The sequence below is a fragment of the Nyctereutes procyonoides genome, unplaced genomic scaffold, assembly GCF_905146905.1.
Source record: "Nyctereutes procyonoides isolate TBG_1078 unplaced genomic scaffold, NYPRO_anot_genome, whole genome shotgun sequence".
In the NCBI taxonomy this organism is placed as follows: Eukaryota; Metazoa; Chordata; class Mammalia; order Carnivora; family Canidae; genus Nyctereutes; species Nyctereutes procyonoides.
The window spans coordinates 7,628,958-7,655,353 of NW_026575159.1; the positions used below are offsets into that span (position 1 = coordinate 7,628,958).

Here is a 26,396-nt window from a genome sequence, read left to right on the forward strand (position 1 = left end):
GATCATGACCTGAGACAAAGACAGACACTCAGCCACTGAGCCACCCAGGTGCCCCATCAACAATTCTGTTTTCAATCTTCATCCATTTCTACTGATTTGTTAGCTAAAATAAATCTAAAATTTGCCCAGTATCTTTCCATTCTTTCTGCCAACATCTCAGTGAAGAGCCCTGTCATTTAATACTCATTGTATGAGTTGAAATTTATGTCTTTTTTAGAACCTTAGAATTTTATTTGGAAATAAGATTGTTGCAGATGTAACAAGTTAATCTGAGATCATATTGAATTAAGGTAGGCCCTTAAACACTATGACTGCTGTCCTTATAAAAAGAGAAAAGACAGATATAGACACACAGCAAAGACATGCGACAAGGACAGAGACTGGAATGCCAAAGATTTCTGGCTACCACCATTAGCTAGGATGAGGCAAGAGAGGATCCTCATCTACAGCCTTCAGGGACAGATGGCCCTATCAATACACTGATTTCATCTTTCTTTTTTTTAATATTTTATTTATTTATTCATGAGAGACACGCAGAGAGAGAGAGAGAGAGAGAGAGAGAGAGAGAGAGAGGCAGAGACACAGGCAGAGGGAGAAGCAGGTTCCATGCAGGGAGCCTGACGTAGGACTCGATCCCAGGACTCCAGGATCACTCCCCGCTGAAGGCAGTGCTAAACCGCTGAGCCACCCAGCCTGCCCTGATTTCATCCTTCTACTCTCTAGAACTGTAAGAGAAAAAAAATCCATTTACTTAAGACATCCATTTTGTGGTACCTTGTTCTAGCAGCCCTAGGAAACAAATACACCGGTATTGTTAAATCTGTTTACAGGATGTTTCTTGTCTTCTGTGTCTTTCTAGTGCAATCCTTCCCACACACAAAGGAGGTGATGGAAGGGAGGTAACACAATATTTTTTTTGGAATCCACTCTGTGCAAAGAACTCTGCAAGTTACTTTACATAAGTTACCTCATTTAACCCCTAAATTACTACATCAAATATGTTTAAATACCATGTTGCTAAAAGGGATCTAAATTTCAGAATGGGTGGATTATTTGCCCAGTTCATGAGCCGGAATTTGAATCATATGCTTGAAAATTAAGCCGTATTTTCTCCCACATTTACAGACAAATCAACCTGGACTGGAGAATTATTTTGGTGCTTCCATTTCCCTGGTATCAATATATAACTTATCATGATTTTACAGACCAAATTTATAATCTTAGCTGAAGTTTGTCAAATCCATTATATTTACTATTTACTCCCTTATTATGCACTGTCATTTTTGACAACCTTGCCAGACTAGAAATTGGCACCATAATACTTAGCACTGAGTGTTCTACTGTCTCAAATTATTCCACCTTTATTCATTAATATAGACGGGTTCCATGTTTAGCTTTGTGGGACCATTTGGTATTTACATTTCCAAAAGAACTGTTAGATATTTCGTTTTGTTGTTTATTTAACACCTATTATTAAAGATCTAGTGTGTATCAGAAACCATATAATATGTGCTGGGAATGTGATCGTGAACAAAGCAGACACAATCCTGCCCTTATAGACACTGTCAGTGAGAAAGATATTAAACATGCTACCTTACTGAGTAGAAATTAACTAGTTGAAATAAGGCATGTGGGTGTGTGTGCATGCATATACGGAAACGTACATGTGTTGGGGAGAGGGATGACACATAGAAAAATAATCCAGGCAGAGGAATCAGCAAATGTGAACCAGCAAAAAGGAAGAAGCCCGGGTTTAGGGGGTTGGGGGATGGGAGAGGAGGGAGGGTTTGGTGAGAGAGCCCTGGGCAAAGTGAGAAGGGATAAGAAAGACTGGTAAATTTTGACTAAATCCCCCAAGAGGCAATGGTCATGCTCAGAGTTTGTTTATTGTAACCTGAGGAAAATGAAAAGCCTATGAAGAGTTTTACATCTGGGAGGAATGTGATCAAATTTTTCCTTTAAAAAAATAACTGTGACTACAGTAGGAAAAATAAACGCAATTGGAAGGGGACAAAGGTGGATATCCAGAGACTCCTAAAGAGTCTATATTACAGCGGGTGTTAAATAAACAATTGTTGATTGGATCAAAAAAAAACTTACTAGTGTCCTCAAATGACTTGACATTAAATTAAAAGTCTTGATTATGTTCTCCAAGGGCCTCTAACTTTGTTTAATTAACTTCAGCCCTATTAACCAGTTTACAATTTTAGCTGCAAATGTAGACTTCCTCCCCTTTACCTAAAACTCAAGTACCCATGATTTGTTACATCACCTATGATGTCATTCTAACGTCATAAAAAAAAACATTAAACCACATCTCTACACTTTCTCATAATAAACTTTGAAGAATCAAACCTGTCTACAACCTAACCTTTACTGTAGTCTCTTCTATTCCCTGATCAACATAGTTCTCAAATGGTTGACAGTGTAATATTTGATGACATGTCTCAAATGGTGTTCTATAGAATTTTATTTTTATCTATCTAGCTTTCTTGAAACCTATCTTCCTGTCTCTTTTATAACTTTGTCCTCAGATGACTCAAATAGAGACATCATCACAGGTCATGTTAGCTAGATTTAACCTCTTGCAGTTACTCTGCTTCACATCTGTTTGCCCTCTGGCAATTTTCACAAGGTATAAGAACTGTTTCTTGCTCATTGTCTTACACTAGAATATAAACTGTGTGAGAACAGGAACTCTTGATTACCTTATTAATAGCTACCTCCTCAGGTCATAATGCGATATCTGACATTGCAGTATTCAATAAATACTTACTAAGTGATTGAATGATACAACAATGAAAGAATGAATAATGAATGAGCAAAAATGTATATATTAAATCCTTACTGTACCAAGTATGGACTCAATCCAGACTCTGAATTTAAATCCTGCTTCCCATGCTGAAATCTTGAGCAAGTTACTGAACCTTGACCTCACATTTCCTCATTTGTAAATAGTAATGATAATAGGAATAACTTTATGCTAACTTAAAGGGTGGTTACCAGGATCAAATATTTATACATGCAAAGAACTTGAAGCAAGTGCCTAGCACATAGTAAGTATTCTATAAGGGTAAGCTGTTGTATTAAATTGGGAGTTCAATTCCTTCCGCCTATTTGGTGTTCACAGATGAATAAGAACATTTGGTAAAATATATTTTGTTTTTTCCAAGTTTCACTTTTAGTTTCTGAAAAAAAAATTTGATTTGGCAATTACTGAAATAATTATGAGCAGTTTAGGCATATTATCTTGGTCTCTAGGAGCAGAGGATAATAAGGCAATAGTTTGAGGTGTGATGCATCAGGTGTGATGTAACTGGGGAATTCAACAGTGCAGCTCTGATTTTTCTGAAGATGTTTCTATCAAACCAACCAACACCCCTGGAAAAAAATAATTCTCAATTTGTGTAGGTGAGTAAATACACGTGTCCACAAGGCAGCCTGATCTAGTTTTTGTTCTGGAAGCAGACTGCCTGTGTTCTAACCTTGGCCCTGCTACTTGTTAGCTCTATGACCTTAGGTAAACTGCTCAAACTCTGTGCTTCAGTTTTCTCTACTGCAAAATAAACATAAAGCTAAGATTGAGTTAATATATCATAAAGTGCTTAGAATTGTGCCAGACACGTTTTATCATTTCAAAGGGAGAGTGCATTCTCTATTTGGCAAAGGTTAACATGAGCATGGCTGCTTTGAATATGGTTGTGACCTAAACACATATAATCTCAATCTAACATGACTTTATTCATAACCCTGATGTCATTCAAAGAGCTGGTACCCACATGATTTCCCAGGACACATCAAATTATTCACTTTATGTCTAATGTGATTTACTGGATATTTGAAAATGCTAAGATTTTTTTTATTTGTTTCACACTGATGTACATTACACTGTAATAGAAAGTTCTAAGCTTTAGCAACTCAGTCTATAATCATGTATATTGTTGTACATGTTTTGGTCTTAAAACTGCTAGTATAGTGCTCTGGAAATCATATTCAATAAATATTAACTAATAACTAATTGAATAAAAGTGATACACATTCTCTATAATGTGTAAAATACCCAATATTGCATGGTTTGGTCCCATTCTTTTTAGAAGAATCATTTTAATCGACGTGCCATTCAGTGTATAACCACCATTTACTATTTAAGAGTTATAAGAGGGCATCATATTCTATGTCAGTATCCAGTATCTTTTTTTTTTTCATGTAGGCTCCACACCCAGCATGGATCCCAAAGCAGAGCTTCAACTTATAACTCTGAGATCAAGAGTCAGATGGTTAACCAACTGAGCCACCCAGGCAGTCCTGTATGTCAGTATCTTTTGAGGATGACTACTGCTTAAATAGTGCCATGTTTTAGTTCAAATGTGTACAGATGTCTGGTTCCTGGTCCAATAAATTTTCTTTCTTGAAATTGCTTTAGAGTTTAATTCTGGCAATATTTTCCAGTTATTTTTAATTTCTTCTTTTCTTTGCAATGAAACATCCAATCCAATTCCAGAAAAGAATGCTGCATTTATCTACTTCAGTTCAACTGGGCTATTAAAGGCTTCTTCAAAAAAGACAACACAGAACACTGGCAAATTGCCATTCCTTCTCTAAACCAAAAAAAAAAAAAAAAAAAAAAACTCAAGTGCACAACCTTTCTGCCAAGTACCAATGCAATTTCTCTGACACAGGAAAAAATAATTTTTTATGTTCCTCTATAAATTCTAAGTTCTCTACAACCACTGGTGGTGACTCAGATTAAGTCAAGCATTGTAATTTCATGATTTGGGAAAGATTTGGAAGAGGAAGAGCATTGATGATTACCTGTCTAGTATGTAATTTTGTCAATGTTATTTCAAAAGTTATGTAAAGTAAGTTTAAGGAGCTCCACTTGAAAGAAAAGTTAAGAGTGTTTAAAATAAAAGCTCCCTGAGTTCCAATTAAGAGAGATAAATAATACACACTTTTTTTTGCCCATTTTGGAGAAAATCTGCTGGCGAGTTGATATGAACCATATAGGTAAATTTCAGCAGTGCTGAAATTACCTACAAATGTCACTTTTGCTCCATTAATATTTTACAGTTTCTTTCTCTGCCTATGTAAGGGAGAATTTTAGAAATTAAGAGCAAATGACTCATCCCTGGATTTAGAGTTGAGACTGAGGTAGTCCCCATGATGAGAAAAGGATCAACAAGAAGTCACTCTTGGTATTTTCTTAGAGATGTAATATCAGAAATACAGTAAACGAAATGATAAGGAAAACTCCTGAATTATCCATTAAAAAGTTTCAATATCTGCTGCATGAATTCACTTCCTGATATTCAGATAGCTCTTTGAAAGCATGTTGCTTTAGTACTGAGCTCAGGGCACCTGGGTGGCTCAGTGGTTGTGTCTGCCTTTAGCTTGGGTTGTGATCCTGGGGTCCTGGGATGGAGTCCCACATTGGGCTCCCTGCTTGGAGCCTGCTTCTCCCTCTGCTTGTGTCTCTGCCTCTCTCTCTCTCTCTCTCTCTCTCTCTCTCTCTCTCCTCTCTCTCTCTGTATCTCACGAAAAAATAAATAAAATCTAAAAAAAAATAAATTTTTAAAAAAAGTACTGAGCTCATCAGAATTTGAAAAGTGAAATGCCAAGGTTGGATAATCTGACACATCAATAGATAACAGAGCACATCACTGTTATCATTTGACCTTTGTCAGTTTCTGTTTTCCTCTCACTCTTCACCACCATTGTTTGACTTGCTTTTGGCTGTAAAGGAACATGCTATAGCTAGCTCTATCATAAACTACTCTATATATTGAAAAGAAAAGAAAACAAGACAAAACAACACATAACTCAGGTGTGCTCTCAGCTTAGAACATGGCTCTAACTGATAGACCATGATTTTCTACTATTTTTAAAGATTTATTTATGTATATATGTATGTATGTATTTATTTATTTACTCATGATAGAGAGAGAGAAAGAGAGCAGAGACACAGGAGGAAGGAGAAGCAGGCTCCATGCCAGGAGCCCGATGCAGGACTCGATCCCAGGACTCCAGGATCGTGCCCCGGGCCAAAGGCAGGTGCCAAACCGCTGAGCCACCCAGGGATCCCAGATTTTCTATTATTGACCATAAACAATTTCATTAACAACTAGCATCTAATCCTTTGACCTCACTGGAACAACTACTCCAATTTTCTAAAAACACATAGTCTAGAAATAAAGCATATTGCCTTGAACCTTTCCAGAACCATCTTGCACAGGCAAAATCCTATAACACGCCTTACCCAATGCCCTCATACTGGGATGCCACAGGGTCCCTCATGGTGTGCTGTCTCAATCATTACAGGGAGCAAACAAACCCAATTTTGTTTAACTGAAAGGTGTGTTCCTGACAGACTTTGATTCAAGGGACTGACAATAATACATTGTCCAAAATAGATACATTGTTCAAAATAGATACAATAACTTATAAATGGATATACACATGGAGCCAAATGTCAAAATAGAGTAAGCGATTTTGGCATGATTTTAGTCATCACTAAATAGTCACTTAAGTTGGGACACGTGGGTTGAGTGTCTGCCTTTGGCTCAGGGCATGATCCCGGAGTCCTGGGATAGAGTTCTGCATCGGGGTCCCTGCATGGAGCCTGCTTCTCCCTCTGCCTGTGTCTCTGCCTCTCTCTTACATAAATAAAATCTTAACAAAAAATAAAATAGTAGCTTAAGTAATAGTAAGTGGCATTTATCTTTTCCACATAACAGTTTCACCAGTTTGGTTTTTTTTTTTTTTTTAGTGTCTTTATCACATTTCATATATATATAATTGTAAGATGTCCCTATCCCCATGCTTTCTAGGTATCAAACAATGAAACACAGATAGAGTTCAATGCTCTATCTACTGATATATGAAAGAAGGTCAGGTCTTTAGGTTGTGTGAGGCAAAGGGGTCACACAGTTCAAAGCAATGGTGATTTATGTTTTATATAAAATGTGTCCTTGTATCTGCAGCAGTCTCTTTTAGGATGAGACTTTGTGGAGTTAAATATACTTTCCCTAAATGCAGCATTTATTGTAAAGGTAACCTTAAACTTAAAAGATGACCTAAAAGACATTATCAGACTTTTAAACACATTTCTTAAAAATAATCTGAAAGTCAATATATAATCAACTCATTTCTTCACAGAAGATGTGCCATTGGGTAAACATTGGAAAACAAAGGGTAATATAAATTAAATCATATTATGCTCACTAAGAAAATCTTCTGTATATAAATTGAGGTTCTCTAATATTCTATTAGAAAAAGTGCTGCCCTGGATAATAGATTTCAACGTGACAATGATACCTTCTGTCTTAAATGAGTAAATATATATTCTGGCTATACTATAGTCTCCTAGTTGTTTTTAGTTGCCGTAAGTCAGACCCCCAATAAAAATTATCTTCTTTTCACACAGTGACCTTAGCACATTTTAGAAACCAGAAGGAACATACTAAGTTGCATTATACCTATGTATTGTGAGCTTGTAGGTCACAAAGAAGAGAACCCCTACAAAGTTTAAGGTTCTAAGTTTTAATTACAAGGGGTATGTTCTAGAAAATGAGGTAACTTATCATCTCACTAAAAATTGAAATCACTTTTGTTAAGTTTTTAAGGAAAAATTAGATTTACAGGGCATTAAATATAATCTGTATGTTAGACAATACCAGTTTAGGACATTGCCTGGCATTCAGTAACAACTCTCTGTATTTTAGCTATGATTATTGCCTTGTTGTTGTCATTATTTAAAAAGAGTTCATTCTATGGAGTCAGATAGACCTATTTTGAATTCCAGACAACTCTTCTATTTATTAGTTCTCTAGTTTTATGTAAGTTAATTTTTTTTCTTTCAGTTCTTTCATCATTAAAATGGGGATAATAGTACTCATTTTGCAGAGCTATTACAAAAACTAGCAATAATACATGAAAAGTAGCTAGCAGAGTACCCAGCATATTAAGTTTTCAATCACTGTTCTAGTGACTAATATGGAAAGTCAGTGTCTGCAAAAACAGTGCAGTTAAAACAGGTTTTGTGTAATTTACTTTTAGAAAGTCATTGATTAGGACTGAATATTGGTATTATTTATTACAAGCCAAATCCAACCAGACTCTATGGCAGATATCAAGAAAATTTAGTTCTTACTTTACAAAATTACAATTCCAGCAATACAGAGAGGGACAAAACATTTCCTCAGATAAAAAAGAAGTATAATATCTGAGAAAAAGTGCCTCAACATTTACACCTGTCCTATTTTTTCATTGCACAGAACTTTCATTTTTCAAAGCTTTTTATGAATGTTATTTTTGATCATGAAAGGCTTTATGAAGGTGATGTTTTATAAAAGACAGATGGCTGGCTGGATCTCATAAAGGAAGTTAGGTTAGGAGAAAAGAAACACATTTTTTTTCTCTTTTCAAATATATTAAAAATACATTAATAAATAAAGCCTAAATGATCAGTGTGACCTTTAAGAAAGTTTGTGAAAAGACTGATCTGTCAAATTTATAAAGTAAATGCACAAGTCCTAAGAAAACCACTTCTGACTTACAGTAGAGCAAAACACAAGGACCTAGTAAATCAGTAACAGAATTTAAAGAAAACTGAGCTGGAAAGTAAACCATTCTAAGCTTAGATATACTTAATCAGCTTAACATAAGTGTTAAATAGTGCATTCCCTCCCTGGTTTACTTACTGAAAATACCAAACAACTTGATCAATACTTTTACCATTATGAGAGCTCATTTTGACACTAAGCCATAGCTACTGAATATGGATTCAGGTGGTAAATATTAATTGTATTTAATTAGTTAAATATAATATGTAAATTATAAATATTAATTATATTAATACTAATTTGAATGCAGTCATCTTTTTTGTCTGTTTCTGTGAAGGGAAGTAGGCATGCATCCACATGATCATAAAATAATCTTTAAAAGTTGTAAGTAATACAGCTCAAATAAACTCAATAAACACATTTTTAAAAAATGATTTTGAACTCACACCTCCCACTGTAAGACTAAAATATAAGTAACCAATCAGACAGTAAGAAGAATATAAAACAGTTAAGAAGCATAAATGTGATCTATATCCTCAAAAAGTGCCCCCTATTATTAAACCCACAAGACTTTTATAATAAAACAATACACCATACTGTGATAAGTTCTCAAAAGTTTGGTAAGAGAAAGTACAATCATAGAGAAGATGGTTGTGATCTCCATGACTCTGAATTGTCAAGAAATGGAGGAAATGGGACTTAAGGGGAGAAAAAAGAACTGAAGATGTGTAAGACATCTTTTAAGAACAGAGGTTCTGGAAACAGAGAACCATTCTGACTAGAGTCAGAGTAAGGGCTGGGAAGTAAGATTCACTGAACTGGATTATAGGGTAGCTTTATATTTGATTTAATGTAGGCATCCCGATCTTAAAAAGGAGAATCAGAATGAAAGCAGTACTTTAGGAAAATTATCCTACTAAGGCTGGCAGAATGTAAGGCACCTGTCAATTTTTAACTTGAGCTCTAGCTACATCTTCAAATTTCAAGGTAATTTTAAGGCTTAGGTAAAATTCCCAGGGATATTAATTCAAATGTTAGGCTTTTCTAGGCTCTGGAAATTGCGTCTTTTAATGAAATGTAAAGTATGAACATAAATAAAGAAAAGTCCTCTATTAGAAAACCTAAAATGAGAGATGAGACATGGTAAGGAAAGGAACATTCACTAAACATCTACACTGCCTGGTACTATGGTAACTGTATAATATCAACTGCCTACAGTTCTTTGCAATGTAATATGGATAATAATAATAACAGCACTTACTTGGTTGAGCTCTACAAAACTGCCAATATTCAGCATTTTTTGACCAATTATTTAATATGGTTCAACTTAATATATTACTGTAATTGAAGTAATTTCTCTATAGTCTCATCAAGCCTGTCAGCAATTCCACCATGCTGTTTTACGACTGAAGAAAGTGGAAGCAGAAGAGTAACTTGTCGAAGGTCAATGGGAAAACAAAATACTAAGTAAGTATTTTATCTTCTTTCCTTAATTCTATTGTATTACACATGACTCAAAAATTATTACAAAAATCAAGTGAAACATTTTGGAATGAAAATATATGTATACACATTCACATAATGTCTATGTAAATCCACTATTTTGTGGGTGACATGCTGTTATCCTTATATTTTCTATATGAAGACACACACACACACACACACACACACACACATAGACACATCTATTTCTTTGGCAATATTTCTCCTTTAAAATGTCTCCAAAGTTTTATAAGAACTTTATACTCTCTGTAAGGTTATTTTATGGATATTTAGAGTTCATCAATGAATGGTCCTTTTTTTATTACTTGTTCAGGTAGTACACAAAATAATAACAATTTATGCAGGGATCATGAAGAGAAAAAATGTACAATAGAGTTCAGCAACAAATTCATCTTTTGATCTTCACTATTATTTAATATATTGGTTCCTGGGTTATGATTATCTAAGATAATTATAAGAAAGTTATAGTGTAGATTTAGATTGTATCGGGATCCCTGGGTGGCGCAGCGGTTTGGCCCAGGGCGCGATCCTGGAGACCCGGGATCGAATCCCACATCAGGCTCCCGGTGCATGGAGCCTGCTTCTCCCTCTGCCTGTGTCTCTGCCTCTCTCTCTCTCTCTCTCTCTGTGACTATCATAAATAAATAATAATAAAAAAAATTAGATTGTATCTACATCCTGTCAGCATAAACAACCAAGTCAGTAAAAAAAAAAAAAAAAGGCAAACGAATTAAGATAAACAACCTGAATAAAAATTATCTCAATGAATGCCTCCCTTTCTAATTGGCTCTGCCACAGTGTATATGCAGCTCTGATAGCTGTGGGAAACTAAAGAAACACAAATTGACAAGTGCTGAGATTAAGCAAACAAATATTTTCTATCTATTCTCTATTTCTAGACCCAGTGTGCTTTAAATTTCTAAATGTCTTTAAGTATAACCATACTTGGCTTAATATATTTTTCATAGAATATAAGCTTTGAGTATTAAAGTTTTTCTTACTTTGTATTAAAAAAGATAAAAATATTTTTATTTAAAAAGCATCTTTCTGGGACACCTGGGTGGCTCAGCAGTTGAGTGTCTGCCTTTAGCTCAGGACATGGTCCCAGAGTTCTGGGATCGAGTCTGCATCGGGCTCCCTGCATTGAGCCTGCTTCTTTCTCTGCCTATGTCTCTGCCTCTCTCTCTCTCTCTCTCTCTCTGTGTGTGTCTCTCATGAATAAATAAATAAAATCTTTAAAAATAAAAATCTTTCTTTTTTTAATTCAATTAGCCAACATACAGTACATCATTAGTTTCAGATGCAGAGTTCAGTTATTCATCAGTTGCATAGAACACCCAGTACTCATCACATCACATACCCTCCTTAACATCCATCACCCTGTTACCCCATTTCTCCACTTACTTCCCCTCCAGCAACCCTCAGTTTGTTTCCTATAGTTAAGAGTCTTTCATGGTTTGTCTCTCTCTGATTTCTTTCCATTCAGTTTTCCCTCTCTTCCCCTATGATCCTCTGCACTATTTTTTATATTCCACATATGAGTGGAAACATGATAACTGTCTTTCTTGGCTAAGTTGTATATTAATGTAATGGGACAAAGCACATGTTCATCTTGCAAATTTTTATATAACTTCTGTGAATTTAATATAACAGCTTACTGATTCTGTGAAATATACATGGAATTGGTCTCACAAGGTCATATAAAGCAGGATGTGTTTTATGGAACTATGGTTATAACAGAGAAAGGATCTATCATTAGGAATAAACATTTTCTTATTTATAATGGAATATAATCAGTTTGAGATAAAGGGAGATTTTTTTAAAAAGCACTGTGAGCCATCTAAATGTTCTTTCAAAAGGTTAATGTTATGAAGAGAGGACCCAGAATAATTCTATAAAAAAGAATTAAAATTGAAGCTCCTCATAAATTATTTCACAGGTAAAAGCTATGAACCTAATGATCTGGAATAGTCACTTAAAAGTGTAAGATTCTAGAATGGATACAGTTTTGAAATAGTATAAATGAATGAGTAATATAATCCAAAGTATAAAGATATTGGATGCTATTTTTAGAAAGACTCACAGCAGGTTGAATAGATTAAACATTTTGTATTGAAAAATCTATTGATGTCTCAAAATTACATGCAATAAAATATGAACAGCTGGTTCTCTTTTATTGGTTTCCACACAAAAATGATTATTTTCTACTGAATAATTACTGACTGATTTATTTCCTATTTCTACTTGCTCACATTTTAATGTCCCTAAACACTTCAAAGAGGTCATTCTTTGCAAGTAAATGTGTTTGAAATGATTTTTAAAAAGCGTCAAATTTTAATACCTTTTCAATCATTGGTTAAATATATATTACACTCAATTATTCAAGGACAATTTTAAATTGAAATAGTGCCAAATAAAATAGAAACTCTTAGATAATACCAACCGTGGTAACTGAGCACAAAAAAGCCACTTGTTGTGAAATCACTGTGAAATTTGATTAGAATCTGATTTGAAGTGCTATAGACCGATTCCAAAGCTGTATTGCCACTGAACTGCCCAATCTGAGGTGAGTTTTGGTCTGGTCCATCCCTATTAGAGAGAGACAGAGCAGGGAGGGGAGAAAGAGAGATTGAGATTGTTTTGTTTTGTTTGTTTGTTTGTTTGTTTTTTAGAGAGTTTTGCACAAGTTTTAAAGAAAGTATTATAGATGCAATGATAAAGAGGCAATAGATGAAATAACCAATGATTAGAGCCAAATTATACTAGTAAATTTTATGTCTCTTTAGGTAATAATATACCTAAAAATGTAAAGTATAATAATACATCACATATTTACCTAAATGAAAGGCACCTATATTAGTTGTAATCAATTCATCGTCCCTGGTGTTTTGATCACAACTCATATTGTCCCAAATACCTGAGTTTTGGCTTCCTTTTATTTTCTTCAAAACAATCTTGAGAATCATAGACTGTTACACTTAGAAGGAATCTTAGAACTCATCCAGTGGTTCAGGTAACCAAGTGTCAATAATTAACCTAGAGATTTTCTTTATAATATGTTTTTAAGTAAAGATGTTTCATTAACAGGATAATTATAATGCAAATATAATATTTTACAACAAATCACGATGACAGAAATTCAATCATATTAAATAATTATGATTTAAACACAGGCTTTTAAATTTCACTGGCTTTATAAATAGAGAACTTGTTTATCTTAAACCTACTCTGGCACTAATTTCTGATTTTGCACATTAATTTAATAATACATTTAAAATCTCTTTTTCACCCACAAAAGCTTTTGTTCTGTTTAGCTACTTCATGGGCAAATAATCAAAACCTATTTCTCTTGTTTGTCTCATTCTACAAAATACAAACTGTCACCCTCAGTTATTCAGTATATTTATTATTTCAAATATCAGATGGTAATTTGTACAGAGGATTGTGATATATTTTCATTCCTACCTTGTTTCACTGTTATATACAGTTGAATCAATCAATAACAATGGTCCTGGCTTACCATACAGTAATGAAATCATAGATTGGCTCTGTTTGAAGGACAGTAAAATTGATGTAGATTCCATTCCCAGGGGGTACTCTCACAAGCCAAAAACAGTCTTGGAAGTTAGGATATTCATCGGGATACCCAGGAGAATAAATGGTGCCATTCATTGCAGTTATATTTCCTCCACAAAGAGCTACAGAAATGATATAGAAAAATGTTAAAATGACAATAAAGTCATCACAGAGAAAAAGGCAAACATTTCATATCTCTTAAGCAGGCTAAATTACATCAGTGTTATGCTCTTATATCAGTTAAGGTATATAAAATTAGGTTGGCAATCATGAACAATACATAGTCTGCTTTAATTTGATTTTCAATATGAGGCATGCTACAGTTATTATTTACTACTCCTAGATTAATAAATTAAATTTTCTTCTGTTTTTTCAAGTATTTATCAATACATATACTGTTTAACTTTACCTTATATCATGTATACATATAAAACCCTATAAAAGGTTCAAGTGCTTTTTAATTAAAAGGATTTTTAGAGAAAGTAAGTCCAAATTCAGTAGCAATAACTTCATAAGTGACTTATATAAGAATGACTATTAAACACAAGCCCCATGCACCCACCCAGACACACACAAAGGAGAAGCTGTAAAGTGTTAATCAACTGCAGTCTCACTTCCAATGGAGGTTAGAACTCCTGCCAATAATGCTAAAATCAGTTATTAATTTTGGAGCCTTAAGGATTTTGATCTGAGTACTAACTATAATTCTCAACTGAAAGATTGTATATTTAGCATGCTATTTGAAGAGGAAGACAAAAAAGAGTGCCAAGACAAGAATTATTAAACACAGAAGATTATCAGCTAAAACATAGCTTCGAGTTAAGAGCATACCTTCACACCTTGGAAGTGGATGATTCCAATTACGACTCACACCATGAAGGCAAGTGAGAGCTGAATTTCCAATTAGTGTGTATCCAGGGAAACATTCAAATGAAATGGTTTGACCCACAGTAAAATCATTGCCAATTACAAAACCATTTCGAAACGGGCGTGGATCAGGACAGCTTTGCAATTGATAGGCTGGAAAGGGAAAAAGAAAGACATTTTTTTCTTTCTGAATATCAGAAGACCACAGATGGGTGCTATTTGCAACTTGCCAAATAGATGAAGTGCTGCTTGTCGTTGATTATAAATAGTAATGCAGGTTTATAATAAGTGATGTCAATGGCAATATGATATGAATTTCTTCTCATGTCTATAATTTCCATATATAAAATGTTAGTACAATTCATAAAAATACATTGTTTCTTATTCAATCTATCTAAATTATACATTTTAATGAAACTGTAAACTACTTTTGCAGCCACAATTTTAATCCAACATATTCTGATTCCTTTACATAGAATACAGTTGCTTCCAAGTTACATTGCATGTATGCAGAATAAAATAAGCATATGTGAAAGCCTAATTCTGAGCCTTTTACATTTTTTTTTACTATTTTTTCTCTAAAAGAAACTATAATATCCCTCTGTTATCTTTCTCCAAATAAGTTACTTAACAAATATAAAGTATTGGGAAACAAATTTCCTTCTAATATAAATTTTGTACTTCAGTATGATGATATTTTCGGCACAGTAGTATAACTGCATGTTTAGTTTCTCATATTCCTCTTGTTCTACATTTTGTGTGAAATCAAAGCTCCTGGTTTCTCACTGTGTACTAAAGCCTTTATCCATTGCCTTTCATATAGTAGGTGCTTAATGAACATTGCTGAATAAATTTTGAAGCTATAAACAGTATATATACACATTCATATACACATACCAATATTATTAATATTTGGGACTTTGTTTTCAAGAATTACAAAATTGCATTATCATTAATAAAATTTTAATTACCAGCAATAAGAGGCTATTTTGCTACTGACCATTAAATTCTAAATTCCCCAAATCAAAAAATTGCATTTGCAGTTGAATCAGAAACCCTAAATTGTTTATTAAAATATAACTAATTTTTAAGTGAGATATTTCAGTATTAATCAACAATCCTTTTAAGATATTAAGGGCTTTTTTCTTAGTCTGTGTTTTTCATGTAAGTATTCCACACATATAGAAATATCAAAACCAAAGGTGTCATTCCAATTTAATAGAAATGTATATCATTTGATAATCAGGAGTTAGAATGTTATTCTATTAAACAAACGTTTTCAAATTTGCATTCACACTTAAAAGATATTTTTCAGTTTTATTGAGATATAATTGACATACAGTCTGCATGAGTTTAAAGTCTACAACACAATGATTTGAGTTCTATATATTGTGGTTAGATAATATTGAATAGAATAGACTCAGACAAATGTATGATCCTGCAATAACTTTTATAACATTTTACCCTCCTATGCTTTAGTTTATTTTTATTTTTTTAAAGCTTTTATTATTTATTTATTTATTTATTTATTTATTTATTTATTTATTCATGAAAGACAGAGAGAGAGAGAGAGAAAGAGAGAGAGAGAGAGAAAGGCAGAGATACAGGCAGAGGGAGAAGCAGGCTCCATGACGGGAGCCCGACATGGGACTCGATCCCGGGACTCCAGGATCACGACCCGGGCCAAAGGCAGGCGCTAAACCACTGAGCCACCCAGGGATCCCCTGTTTTTTAGTTTAATCAGGAAATATAGGAAGTAGATTTTAAATTTTCAGGAAAGGGGTACCTGGGTGGCTCAGTGGTTGAGCATCTACTTTTGTTTCAGGGCGTGATCCCAGGGTCCTAGAATTGAGTCTCACATCAGGTTCCCTGCAGGGAGCCTGCTTTTCCCTCTGCCTATGTCTCTGCCTTTCTTTCTGTGTCTCTCATGAATAAATAAATACAATCTTTAAAAAAAAATAAAATAAAAAGAGTCTGTTTCTTATTTAAAAAAAAAATCTTCAGGAAAAAGTCTTCACCCTATATCAAATACAATACAGGACTTAACTGATTACCAGTAAAAATATTAATTTTGGAAGCAAGTTTGCCAGTAGAAGAACACACTTAATTGTATAATATGCATTTTTTCCAAATTCAGAAAGTTCTTAAAATCTAATCGCAAAATCATCCAAAAGTAACACTGCTTCTTCGAATCTGTATGAATTAACCTATTTTCAAAAATGCCATTAGCTCAATGATAGAAATGCATAAAAAGAGATATCATATCAATAACAGTAAAAATTCTGTAGCTTTTATGCTTTTATTATATAAATAATGCATCTTTTTTAAGGGCACGTTGACTGAACAATGTAGTTAGCAAAGTTTAAGTTCTAGTTATACATCATTCAAATAAGAGCATTATTTTAGGAGGCAGAAGGAAAAAAAAGGAAGAAGAAAAAAAAAAAGATGAAGCCTGGTTTAAGGTATATAGCAAGGTGGTTGGCAGAGGCCCTGAACACCTGCTAGAGAAGGACTACAAATATAGCTCCAAGTCTTCTAGCAGCAAACAAGAAACTTAATCAGTTGCCCAATTGTTTTGAAATAATTAAATTCCTTGGGGATGTGGTTAATTCTGTACTGAGAGGTGGCAGAAATTATTTCCATTTTATGCAAAGGATGATATGTGATATTGTGCTCTTAAGTTATGTATGCAAGTATAATGCAAATTATAATTATTTTAGACATATGTGGTTGGAAGTTATGATGTCTATTTTAACTACTCTCAAATTTCTTTTTGGGTATATGCTTTTATTCAGCAAACATTTACCGTGCTCTTACTGTTCTAGCATTTGAGGTATACCGACAAACAAGACAAAGATGCCTGCTCTTGTGGAGCTCACATCCAAAAGTATCACATACTCATAAAATCATTTAATGATTATGGCTGAAATGTAATTAAATGTTGTTATTTCAATTAAAAATTGCAGTCATTGGACCTACATTGTATACAGTTTATACATTGTATGAAATATCATAACTTTAAATGTTTGATTTTAAGTCTTAGACTTTTAAAATCTGAAATAATATAATCATAAAAATACTTACAATGCACTAAATATTTACTAATGATATACATCATGGCATATATTTTACATTAATTGCATCCTATAAAGTTCAAAACAATTAATCTGGGAAGTGCTATTACTACTTCATCATGCAAATATAGAAATGGAGTGGAGCTCTAGTCTATTTTAGATTGAATGTGGAGGGTCAACATTGAGGCTGAGTCCAAACTCTATTCAAAAGGGATAAAAATTGGGGATCCCTGGGTGGTTCAGCAGTTTAGCACCTGCCTTTGGCCCAGGGCATGATCCTGGAGTCCCGGGATCAAGTCCCACATCAAGCTCCCTGCGTGGAGCCTGCTTCTCCCTCTGCCTCCGCCTCTGTCTCTGCCTCTCTCTCTCTCTCTCTCTCTCTCTCTCTCTCTCTCTGTCTCTTATGAATAAATAAATAAAAATCTTTTTTTTTTAATTTTTTTATTTATTTATGATAGTCACAGAGAGAGAGAGAGAGGCGCAGAGACATAGGCAGAGGGAGAAGCAGGCTCCATGCACCGGGAGCCCAATGTGGGATTCGATCCCGGGTCTCCAGGATCACGCCCCGGGCCAAAGGCAGGCGCCAAACCGCTGCGCCACCCAGGGATCCCAATAAATAAAAATCTTAAAAAAAAGGATAGAAATCTTGCTCAGTGCTATGCAGTAGTTTTATACTGAAATACAACTAATATAATATGATTGTCAAAGTATTTATATTCTCATGAGAATAGAATGGAATGAAGGAATGGCATATTACCCTATCATTGTACAGTGAAAGAAAATAATTTTACACAGAATACATGAGTACTGTCAAATATCTTTCAATATACGTATTTTAATATAAGAGCAAAGATAAATCTTTGATATCCAGTTTGCTCTGCATACCTGCCTTGCATTGTCTTTCTTAATTTAATTCTATATTAATACTAATTCAATTCATCTTTCATGGTTAGAATTTTTTCAAGGCCTCCGAAAGACATCATTTCCCCAATATAGCTGCCTAAAATTGCATTATTAAAAAAATAAAATCTTCGCCACTGAGGCTTGCCATGGTTTGGGCTCCTTTCTCTTTCTCAAACACAATGCAAAAAATACTTAGTTAGATTGCTAAGAGCTGATTTGGAGCTAAATGAGCTTCCACTTCTCGTTATTCCTCTCACCTTGGTACACAACGTGGAACCCTTGTTTGTTTTGTGAATAGTCACTGTGAAAATACAAACTGGTTTCATGGGTTGTACTAAATAGAGAAGATGGTATTTGAGGACCACTAAGTCGGCCAATAACAGTACTAGTTTCTGAGGATCCACTTCTTACTTCCAAATAATCATGTATTGTTTCTGTAGAAAAATTGACAAACTGGAGATGTACACCTAAGGAAGAAAAGCAAACAACACTACTTTATTGTTTTATCTGATTAAATATGCACACACACATACATACATATACACATTCATATTAAGGTAATTATACATGTTTCCATTTAGGTGAAGAGGCATACCTGGGCCTTGGGCTTGCTGTTTGCCAGGGCAGTTAGCTTTGCCATAGTTTAAAGCAACAGAATACTGTTCTCCAATGCCCACTACTTGTAATAGGAGAATCTCTTTCATTTTACTATAATGTCACCATAGCAAAACTAATTCAAAAAGTGGCTTTCTTGCTCTTTGATACCATTTAAATTGAATTCAGCAATTTTTAGAGGTAAAAAAGTAATTTGGTAAATTTGTGTTTTGCAAAAGTCCAATTTGAGGCCAAAATATGATCACTAAGGTTTTACTTATTAACATAATCAGGTTCCCCAATTGAATTAGAATTAGTCATTCATCTTTGGGGGATATGTTAATTTCCCCAACATAGCATTTAGAGGCATGCAATTTATAAATGTGCTTTTACTACTTTGTTCATCAGAAAATAATGCTAATTTTTATATAATCATCTCCATAAAGTCTACTGATCATTTTTACATGATGTCATATTGCAACATGGCCCCCAAATTTTTATAAACATAACTAAAATATGAGATAGTGAAATGTTTCTGCGATGGAAAAAATAAAATGAAAGCCTCATTGAGGTCTGCTTGCCTAATTTGATTAATTCTCAATTTTAGTGAATTAGAGGGATTTTTTACAACTATCATTCTCCAAATTGTTATTGCAAAATCTGGCATTTATGGTTTGCTAGACACTCTCTTAAGTGTTTATGTATGCTATTTATTTAATGTTAACTGCTACTCATAAGAATGAAGAAACTGGAGCCCAAAAAAGCTAAACAATATGCTAAATTACATGATGACCTAAAAGAGCTGAAATTCATTTTTTTTTTTAAGAGCTGAAATTCAAACTCAGATACTCTCTTGGATTCTCACTCTTAATAACTACACTGGAATTCTCAACTAAAGGCATGTTTTGTTACTGGAAAAAGAGTTCCACAAAAAGTTTTTGTTACATGGGAAAAGATTTCTATGGGCAAATACATTTGGGAAATACTAAAAAAATAGCCTTAAAATATTAATCATGTTTCTGTACAAGTATACAAATTTCTTAGAAATTTTAACATGCTACCTTAAAATGTGAAACTCCAAGAATTGCATATTTCTTTCTAAAAATTTCCCCTGAGCCTCCTTTTCACAAATTATCTTGTCAATAAATGTTTTATGAACATAAAAATACTTCTTTAATTTTTTGTATATATTCAATCTTTTAAAAAATATAAATTACTTTTCTTGAAATACATTAGAACTAATTTTTGATTCAGCTAAACTAAAAAACTAAAAAAAAAACTGAAACTAAAAACTAAAAACTAAAAAAAAACAGTATTTAAATGTAATCAAATAGAAAGTCTCTCTTCAGTCTCTCTTATTTTCATTTCTAAAATAGAGATCTGTGTTATTTCTAATTTTGATGAACTTTTTAAAAAAAAACAAGCGAGTATTAACAAGAGGTAACTTGAAAATGATCTGATGACACTATTGAAAATATGTTTAATAAATTATTTTAAAATAATTCAGTCAGCTCCATAAGCAACATGGAATGACCCATCTTAACTGGCTAGTAAAAGACACAGAAGAATAACCATACAGGTTCAAATCTCTTATTCATTTATATCAGTATCGTTGTTCAGTGAATGGACATAGAATTTGACTATAACTGCAAATTAAGCATATTTCTAAGTAGTAACAGAATAATCCTCATTGGGAAGTCCTCCAACATCTTTCTGTAGCTTCCTGTTTTCCCAAAATCACAGGCTAGTCAAACTGTATTCAGGCTTGTTGAATTCCTTTAGCTTTTTCATCTGCATCTTTCCATGTGTCATTCTGTTTATCTATAGAATTTCTTTCCAGTTTCTCACAGACTGACCCTCTTTGATCGGCTGGCTCTTACTTATCTATGAACTCCTAATTTAGGAATCACTTTCTCTAGCAAGACTTTTCTACATTTCCTGGATTAGGCTGGATTACTGTACTAATACAATTCTGTACTCTTTATTATAGTTTATTGTAATAGCATATTTGACTGTCCCCTCATCATGACTGTAACTTATCTGGGGAAAGGTACAAAGTCTGTTTCACTATGCTTTTTATTCCCAGCTTAACATAATACTTCAAGTATAACATGTATTCAGTAAGGAATTGTCAAAACTAGTTTTCTGTGAATTTATATAAAATAGTTAGCCATGCAAAATTACATAAAATATTTAAATATGAATTTTTATTCTGAGACCATAGATGTTTTGGGGTAGTAAGGCATGAAATTCAGTCCTCAGTAAGTGGGATAGTACATAATTTCTTAATTGCTCTAAATCCACCAGGTTTGTGTGCACTTCAGGGAGTCTACTCATTCTTGTCTTCTGTGATTTAATAAATAAGTTTATCTTCCGTCTAGCATTTCTACTTATGGATATACAGATCCATAGAACATGAAGTTGCAGGAAAATATATGAGTGATAGAAGAGTGAGAAAGAATTTATGAAATGCTATATATATATTATGCAATATATCCAAAACACTGGGAATTGTATTATTAAAATTAGAGAAGTATTATATCTACATGGGTATTTAAACCCAACATTAGAAATTTTGTACTACTTTTCAAATGTAAAATCTTATTTATTTGCAATGAATGTTAGATAAATTTAATAAATTACCAGAAAATAATTTATATTTGTACTACTTGGTTACAGAAACAAGAAGATAGTTATAAAAAATATTATACATGAAAATTACATTGAATTTACTACTGCCATATACATCTAAATCAGGATAAGTCCATACAAATCAACTGAAAAATATCATAAATTTATCTACCTATCTATCCTCTAACTATGAAATTAGGAAATGCCCATATCTTTTCAATTATCCTAGTATTTCAAGTGAAAGGTGTTTGATTTAAGCAACCTAATTTAGCTCAAGCAATCCAAATTTCACTCCTCAATGTATAAAACTGTAGGCAATCCCAAAGTAAACTATATTTTGTGAGTTTTTACAAGATCATGATATTTCTTTATAAGGATGCATTAATGATACTGAAAACTCTTTCACATGCTTTTACTATACATACCAAAACCTACGGGCAGCTTTATTGTCCACGTGCAATCTAAACTGCTAGGGTAGTTTCCAGGAAACCCAGGGCTGAGGATCACACCGCTGAAATCTGACATAGCACCACCACACTGAGCTACAAAATGAGAGGTCCCATGTAAGCAGGAGTAGTGGAATAATTTACTTGAAATCATTTCATGTCTTAATCAAATCTGAATTAAAACTGTTTGATATAAATTTTAATATTATCAACTCTCATTCACACCACACACTAGGAATCAAATATAATCAATTGACAATGCATTTTCTAAAATAGCTTAAAAAGACAACATACTTCCTTCCTCAGCAATAAATGCAAGTTAAATCAATTATTGCACAGTAAGAATCAGCTCATGTGCAGTGAATACAATCAAACAAGGAACATATGTCCTTTTCCACAGAAAGTAGTTTATTTCTTATCTGTAAGTATTTCTAGGGATGTTTTCATTTACAAAGAGGATACAATTTAGAAAAAAATCAAGCCAACAACATCCATTTTAAATACTGCATTCAAGAGGGAACCATTTCCCCAGCCTTCCCTCCTCCTTCTTTGTGTGAGAAAGTTAAAGAATTTTAAGAAAAAGATTAGTTTCTATTGGAGATTAGTTTCTATTAGTAATATGTGATGGATTCACATATTAGACATGGGATATGGCGGTCCTTCTTCCTAAAATAATTTAGACAAAGACCAGGGAAATGAGTGAAAAATAAATAAAAATGTTCTCTAATTTTACTACCCATTTACCTTTATATCTTTTTCTTTTGCAGAAAAATACATATGTGTGTGTGTTTATACAGGTATGTATGTATATAACGAAAATAGGCTTATACTGTGAATCATTGTAAGCCTTTTTATACTTAACTATGTATTGTAAACTTTGGTTATATCACTGAATATCCCTTGTAATGTTCACTTCTTTTTTTTTTTAAGTCTATCCCCCATTACTGGACCCTTTAGTTATTGGCTATTTTTCACTATAATACCTACTACCACTCTGAATGCCTTGTGTGTTCCAGATTCAGTGCTAAATACTTTAAATACAATCTCTCATTTACTTCTCACATTAGGCACATGAATTCAACATTATTATCCCCATTTAAAAGGTGAGCACACAGAAGCTCAAAGAATAATATACTTGCCCCACATAGCTATTGTACCTTAACTGAAATTTGTATATAAATATACTGGATATCAAAATCTAGTAAGTATTCCACATAGTTTTACATCATGTTTTTTCTGTATAGTGAAATCTAATATTTCTAGTTAAATTTTATTTTATTATCACTTCCATCTAATGCTTTCCTTGATAATAATGTGCAATGGAAATGCAGATTTAATTTAAAAAATGTTAATACTTCACCTAAAAAATTAGTAATTTTGTAAGAGTAATAATTGTTGCTACTAACAATACGGTAAGATAAAAAGTGTCCTATAATACTGGGATGATATTTAAATTGATGCAACCTTCCAGAAGGCATTATTTATCAAAGTTTTAAACAGTTATATGCAATGACATAATTAATCTATTTAGGTAAAATCCTAAGTAAACAATTAGAGAACTATGAAAAAATGCAAAAAACTAAACTCTAATGAAAAGAAAATAATTACACAACGTAGATTATGTCATGTGCCATGAAGCCATTTTAAATATATTTGATAAAGCTTATAAATGATTTACATTTCTTCAACTTACCCAAACAAATTGGAATTGGATAATTCCATCTTCTTACAGGTCCAGGCATACATGTAATGTGAGAATGACCCTATATAAAAAAGATGATGCAGTTCAGTACACATTTGAAAAAGATTAAATTAAATAAAGCATAGTGAATGGTCATTATAAAAACAGCTTAAATATATATTGTTATTTTTTATATTTTTTAAACTTTTGCTGGAATTCTCAGTATGACTTAACATAAGAAAAGTAATTATACACACATGATAAAATGTACAAAGGGACATGATCCTGGTAAAAATATTAAGACTCCAAATCACATTAGAATTATAGTTTTTAAACTTAACACTTTCTATTGAAACCTGTACTACTGAAATATTGTAATTATGCAAATGAAATGACTACATGCATATCTGTTTATAATAAATTGCTATAATAATCAAAGTAAGATAAATTAAAGCATAAATAAAAATACTTCATAAAAATATTAAAATGAGTCCATTAAGATATATTAAATTCTAAATTGAAATTTAAGGGGCACCTGGGTGGCCAAGTGGTTGAGTGTCTGCCTTTGGCTCAGGTCATGATCCCAAAGTCCTGGGATTGAGTCCTGCATCAGGCTCCCCCACAGGGAGCCTGCTTCTCCCTTTGCCTATGTCTCTACCTCTCTCTGGGTCTCTCATGAATAAATAAATAAAATATTTTAAAAAAATAAATTGAAATATAAAATCCAGAAATATCTGATTGTACTTCTGAGACTAATAATTTATAAATCTAATGTTAAAGACTATAAATCATTAATTTTTAATTTTGCTTTCTCTAAGGAATTTATTTACTTAACATAAGAAGTAGTTTCTGCCTGATTTTTTTTTTTCCGTAGGTACTTAATAGATCTACTCTTTAGGGGAACTTGTAAGCAGCCATAAATTTGAGACCCTCTAAAATATATTTGTAGTTGATATTCACTAATTTTGAAAATTTTTTATCAAGGAAGTTTCACTTAATGCTTTAAGTGGCACCTCATTCTTATTTTCAAATTCTAAAGATCCAGGATTTGAATTATTACATCCTATGTGAATAGAAAGAAACATGTGAAAATTAATTTTAATTCAAATATAATTCTTGGTTACTTGTGAACAAACCTTATTTAGTCCATTCCAGTAATTTATCTTATGGATATGTTTTATGGACAAATTGAATAGCCTTTTGACTTAAGGCTACACTATGAAGTCTGAAATCAATATAGTTTTAAAACTCTTGGGATTATCAAACATTACCCTGTTAAAATACTCTGAAAAAGCATTGCATGTCAAAAAATAATTTAAAAATAGCCTTACCTGTAGAGAATATCCTTGATCACACTGAAAGGATACCACATCACCAACCATATACCTGTCTCCAATTTTCATTCCACTGCTAGGAGTTTGTGGTTCAGGACAGGAGTCCAAACCAATTGCTGAGAATATTTAAAGACAATAGCATAAGTAACTTTCAAATAATGAATGTTTAAATTATGTATATTAAATTACTAGAATCAAATACTGGTATCATTAAAACTAGGTTTTACATTGGGCCATTAAGAATGTTCTGTGAATACTATTTAAGTGTGGACAAGATTAAACCATAGTTGGTAAACACTGTAACATAAAATTATTTCTTGGAATTTTCATGGCACCAACCATTTAATAATGATGTGATTACACTTAAAGTCTCTTCCAACTCAGAGTCTATATGTATCCTACTATAAAAAAAAAAAAAACAAAAATTCCTAAAAGGAAAATCCCTAAATAAAAACAAAACAGTAACTTATTGTGAAAGTAAAATGAAATCATATTTGTAAAATATTCTTAATAAAATGACAAAAAAAAATATTTGCTATTTTGTCTGTATCACCTAGTTCCTTCTTCTTTCACACAAAATGGACTTTTCAATTTGTGAGACATATTCTGAGAGATACTTACTACATATAAAATACTTTAAAATGTATTTTTAAGTAAGATTTATTCTCCAAATATACTATAATTAAAAAAGGAGAAACACATGTAGTTCATTGAGACCTGAAAAGTTTAGGTGACACTTGAAATCAGTTATTTCTGAAAGAGGAGATAAATCCAAACACTTGCTGTTATTTTTACACTAACTATATATTTTCAAAATAGGTGAATTAAAGCACATTAAATATGTTGTTTTCCTAAATGAGTTACTTGAAGTCTGAAAAAATTGTGGGTTTTTGCCAAAAAGTTTTTTTCAAATCTGTGAATGTACTATTGTAAAGAACTTTGTTAACCTTTAATAAAAACCAATGTTTACTATCCAATTCCTTGTAATTCACATTTGAAGCTAATCTAATGCATGTTTAAAATTACAGGAAAAGGTAGTTACCACTCCAAAGTCATTATATATGTTCATTTCGTGAAAAAGGTATTAAAAATAAATCCTGGGCAGCCCTGGTGGCTCAGCGATTTAGCACCACCTTCAGCCCAGGGTGATCCTGGAGACCCCAGATCGAGTCCCACATCAGGCTCCTGCATGGAGCCTGCATCTCCCTCTGCCTGTGTCTCTTCCT

At 32.9% G+C, this 26,396-nt stretch overlaps 1 protein-coding gene across 3 annotated transcripts in view; it reads right to left on the reverse strand.

Annotated features, from left to right (window-relative positions):
• The window catches only part of CSMD3 (CUB and Sushi multiple domains 3), a 1,184,516-nt gene that overhangs the window by 95,980 nt on the left and 1,062,140 nt on the right, over nucleotides 1-26,396 (reverse strand). For all 3 annotated transcript variants that reach the window (XM_055314112.1, XM_055314111.1, XM_055314109.1), the window contains 7 exons: nucleotides 25,168-25,286; nucleotides 23,849-23,918; nucleotides 22,135-22,251; nucleotides 18,742-18,951; nucleotides 14,472-14,660; nucleotides 13,585-13,762; nucleotides 12,508-12,653 (listed from right to left, as the gene is read on the reverse strand). In XM_055314112.1, coding sequence (XP_055170087.1) covers nucleotides 12,508-12,653; nucleotides 13,585-13,762; nucleotides 14,472-14,660; nucleotides 18,742-18,951; nucleotides 22,135-22,251; nucleotides 23,849-23,918; nucleotides 25,168-25,286 — 1,029 coding nt within the window. The remainder of the gene's footprint in view (nucleotides 1-12,507; nucleotides 12,654-13,584; nucleotides 13,763-14,471; nucleotides 14,661-18,741; nucleotides 18,952-22,134; nucleotides 22,252-23,848; nucleotides 23,919-25,167; nucleotides 25,287-26,396) is intronic.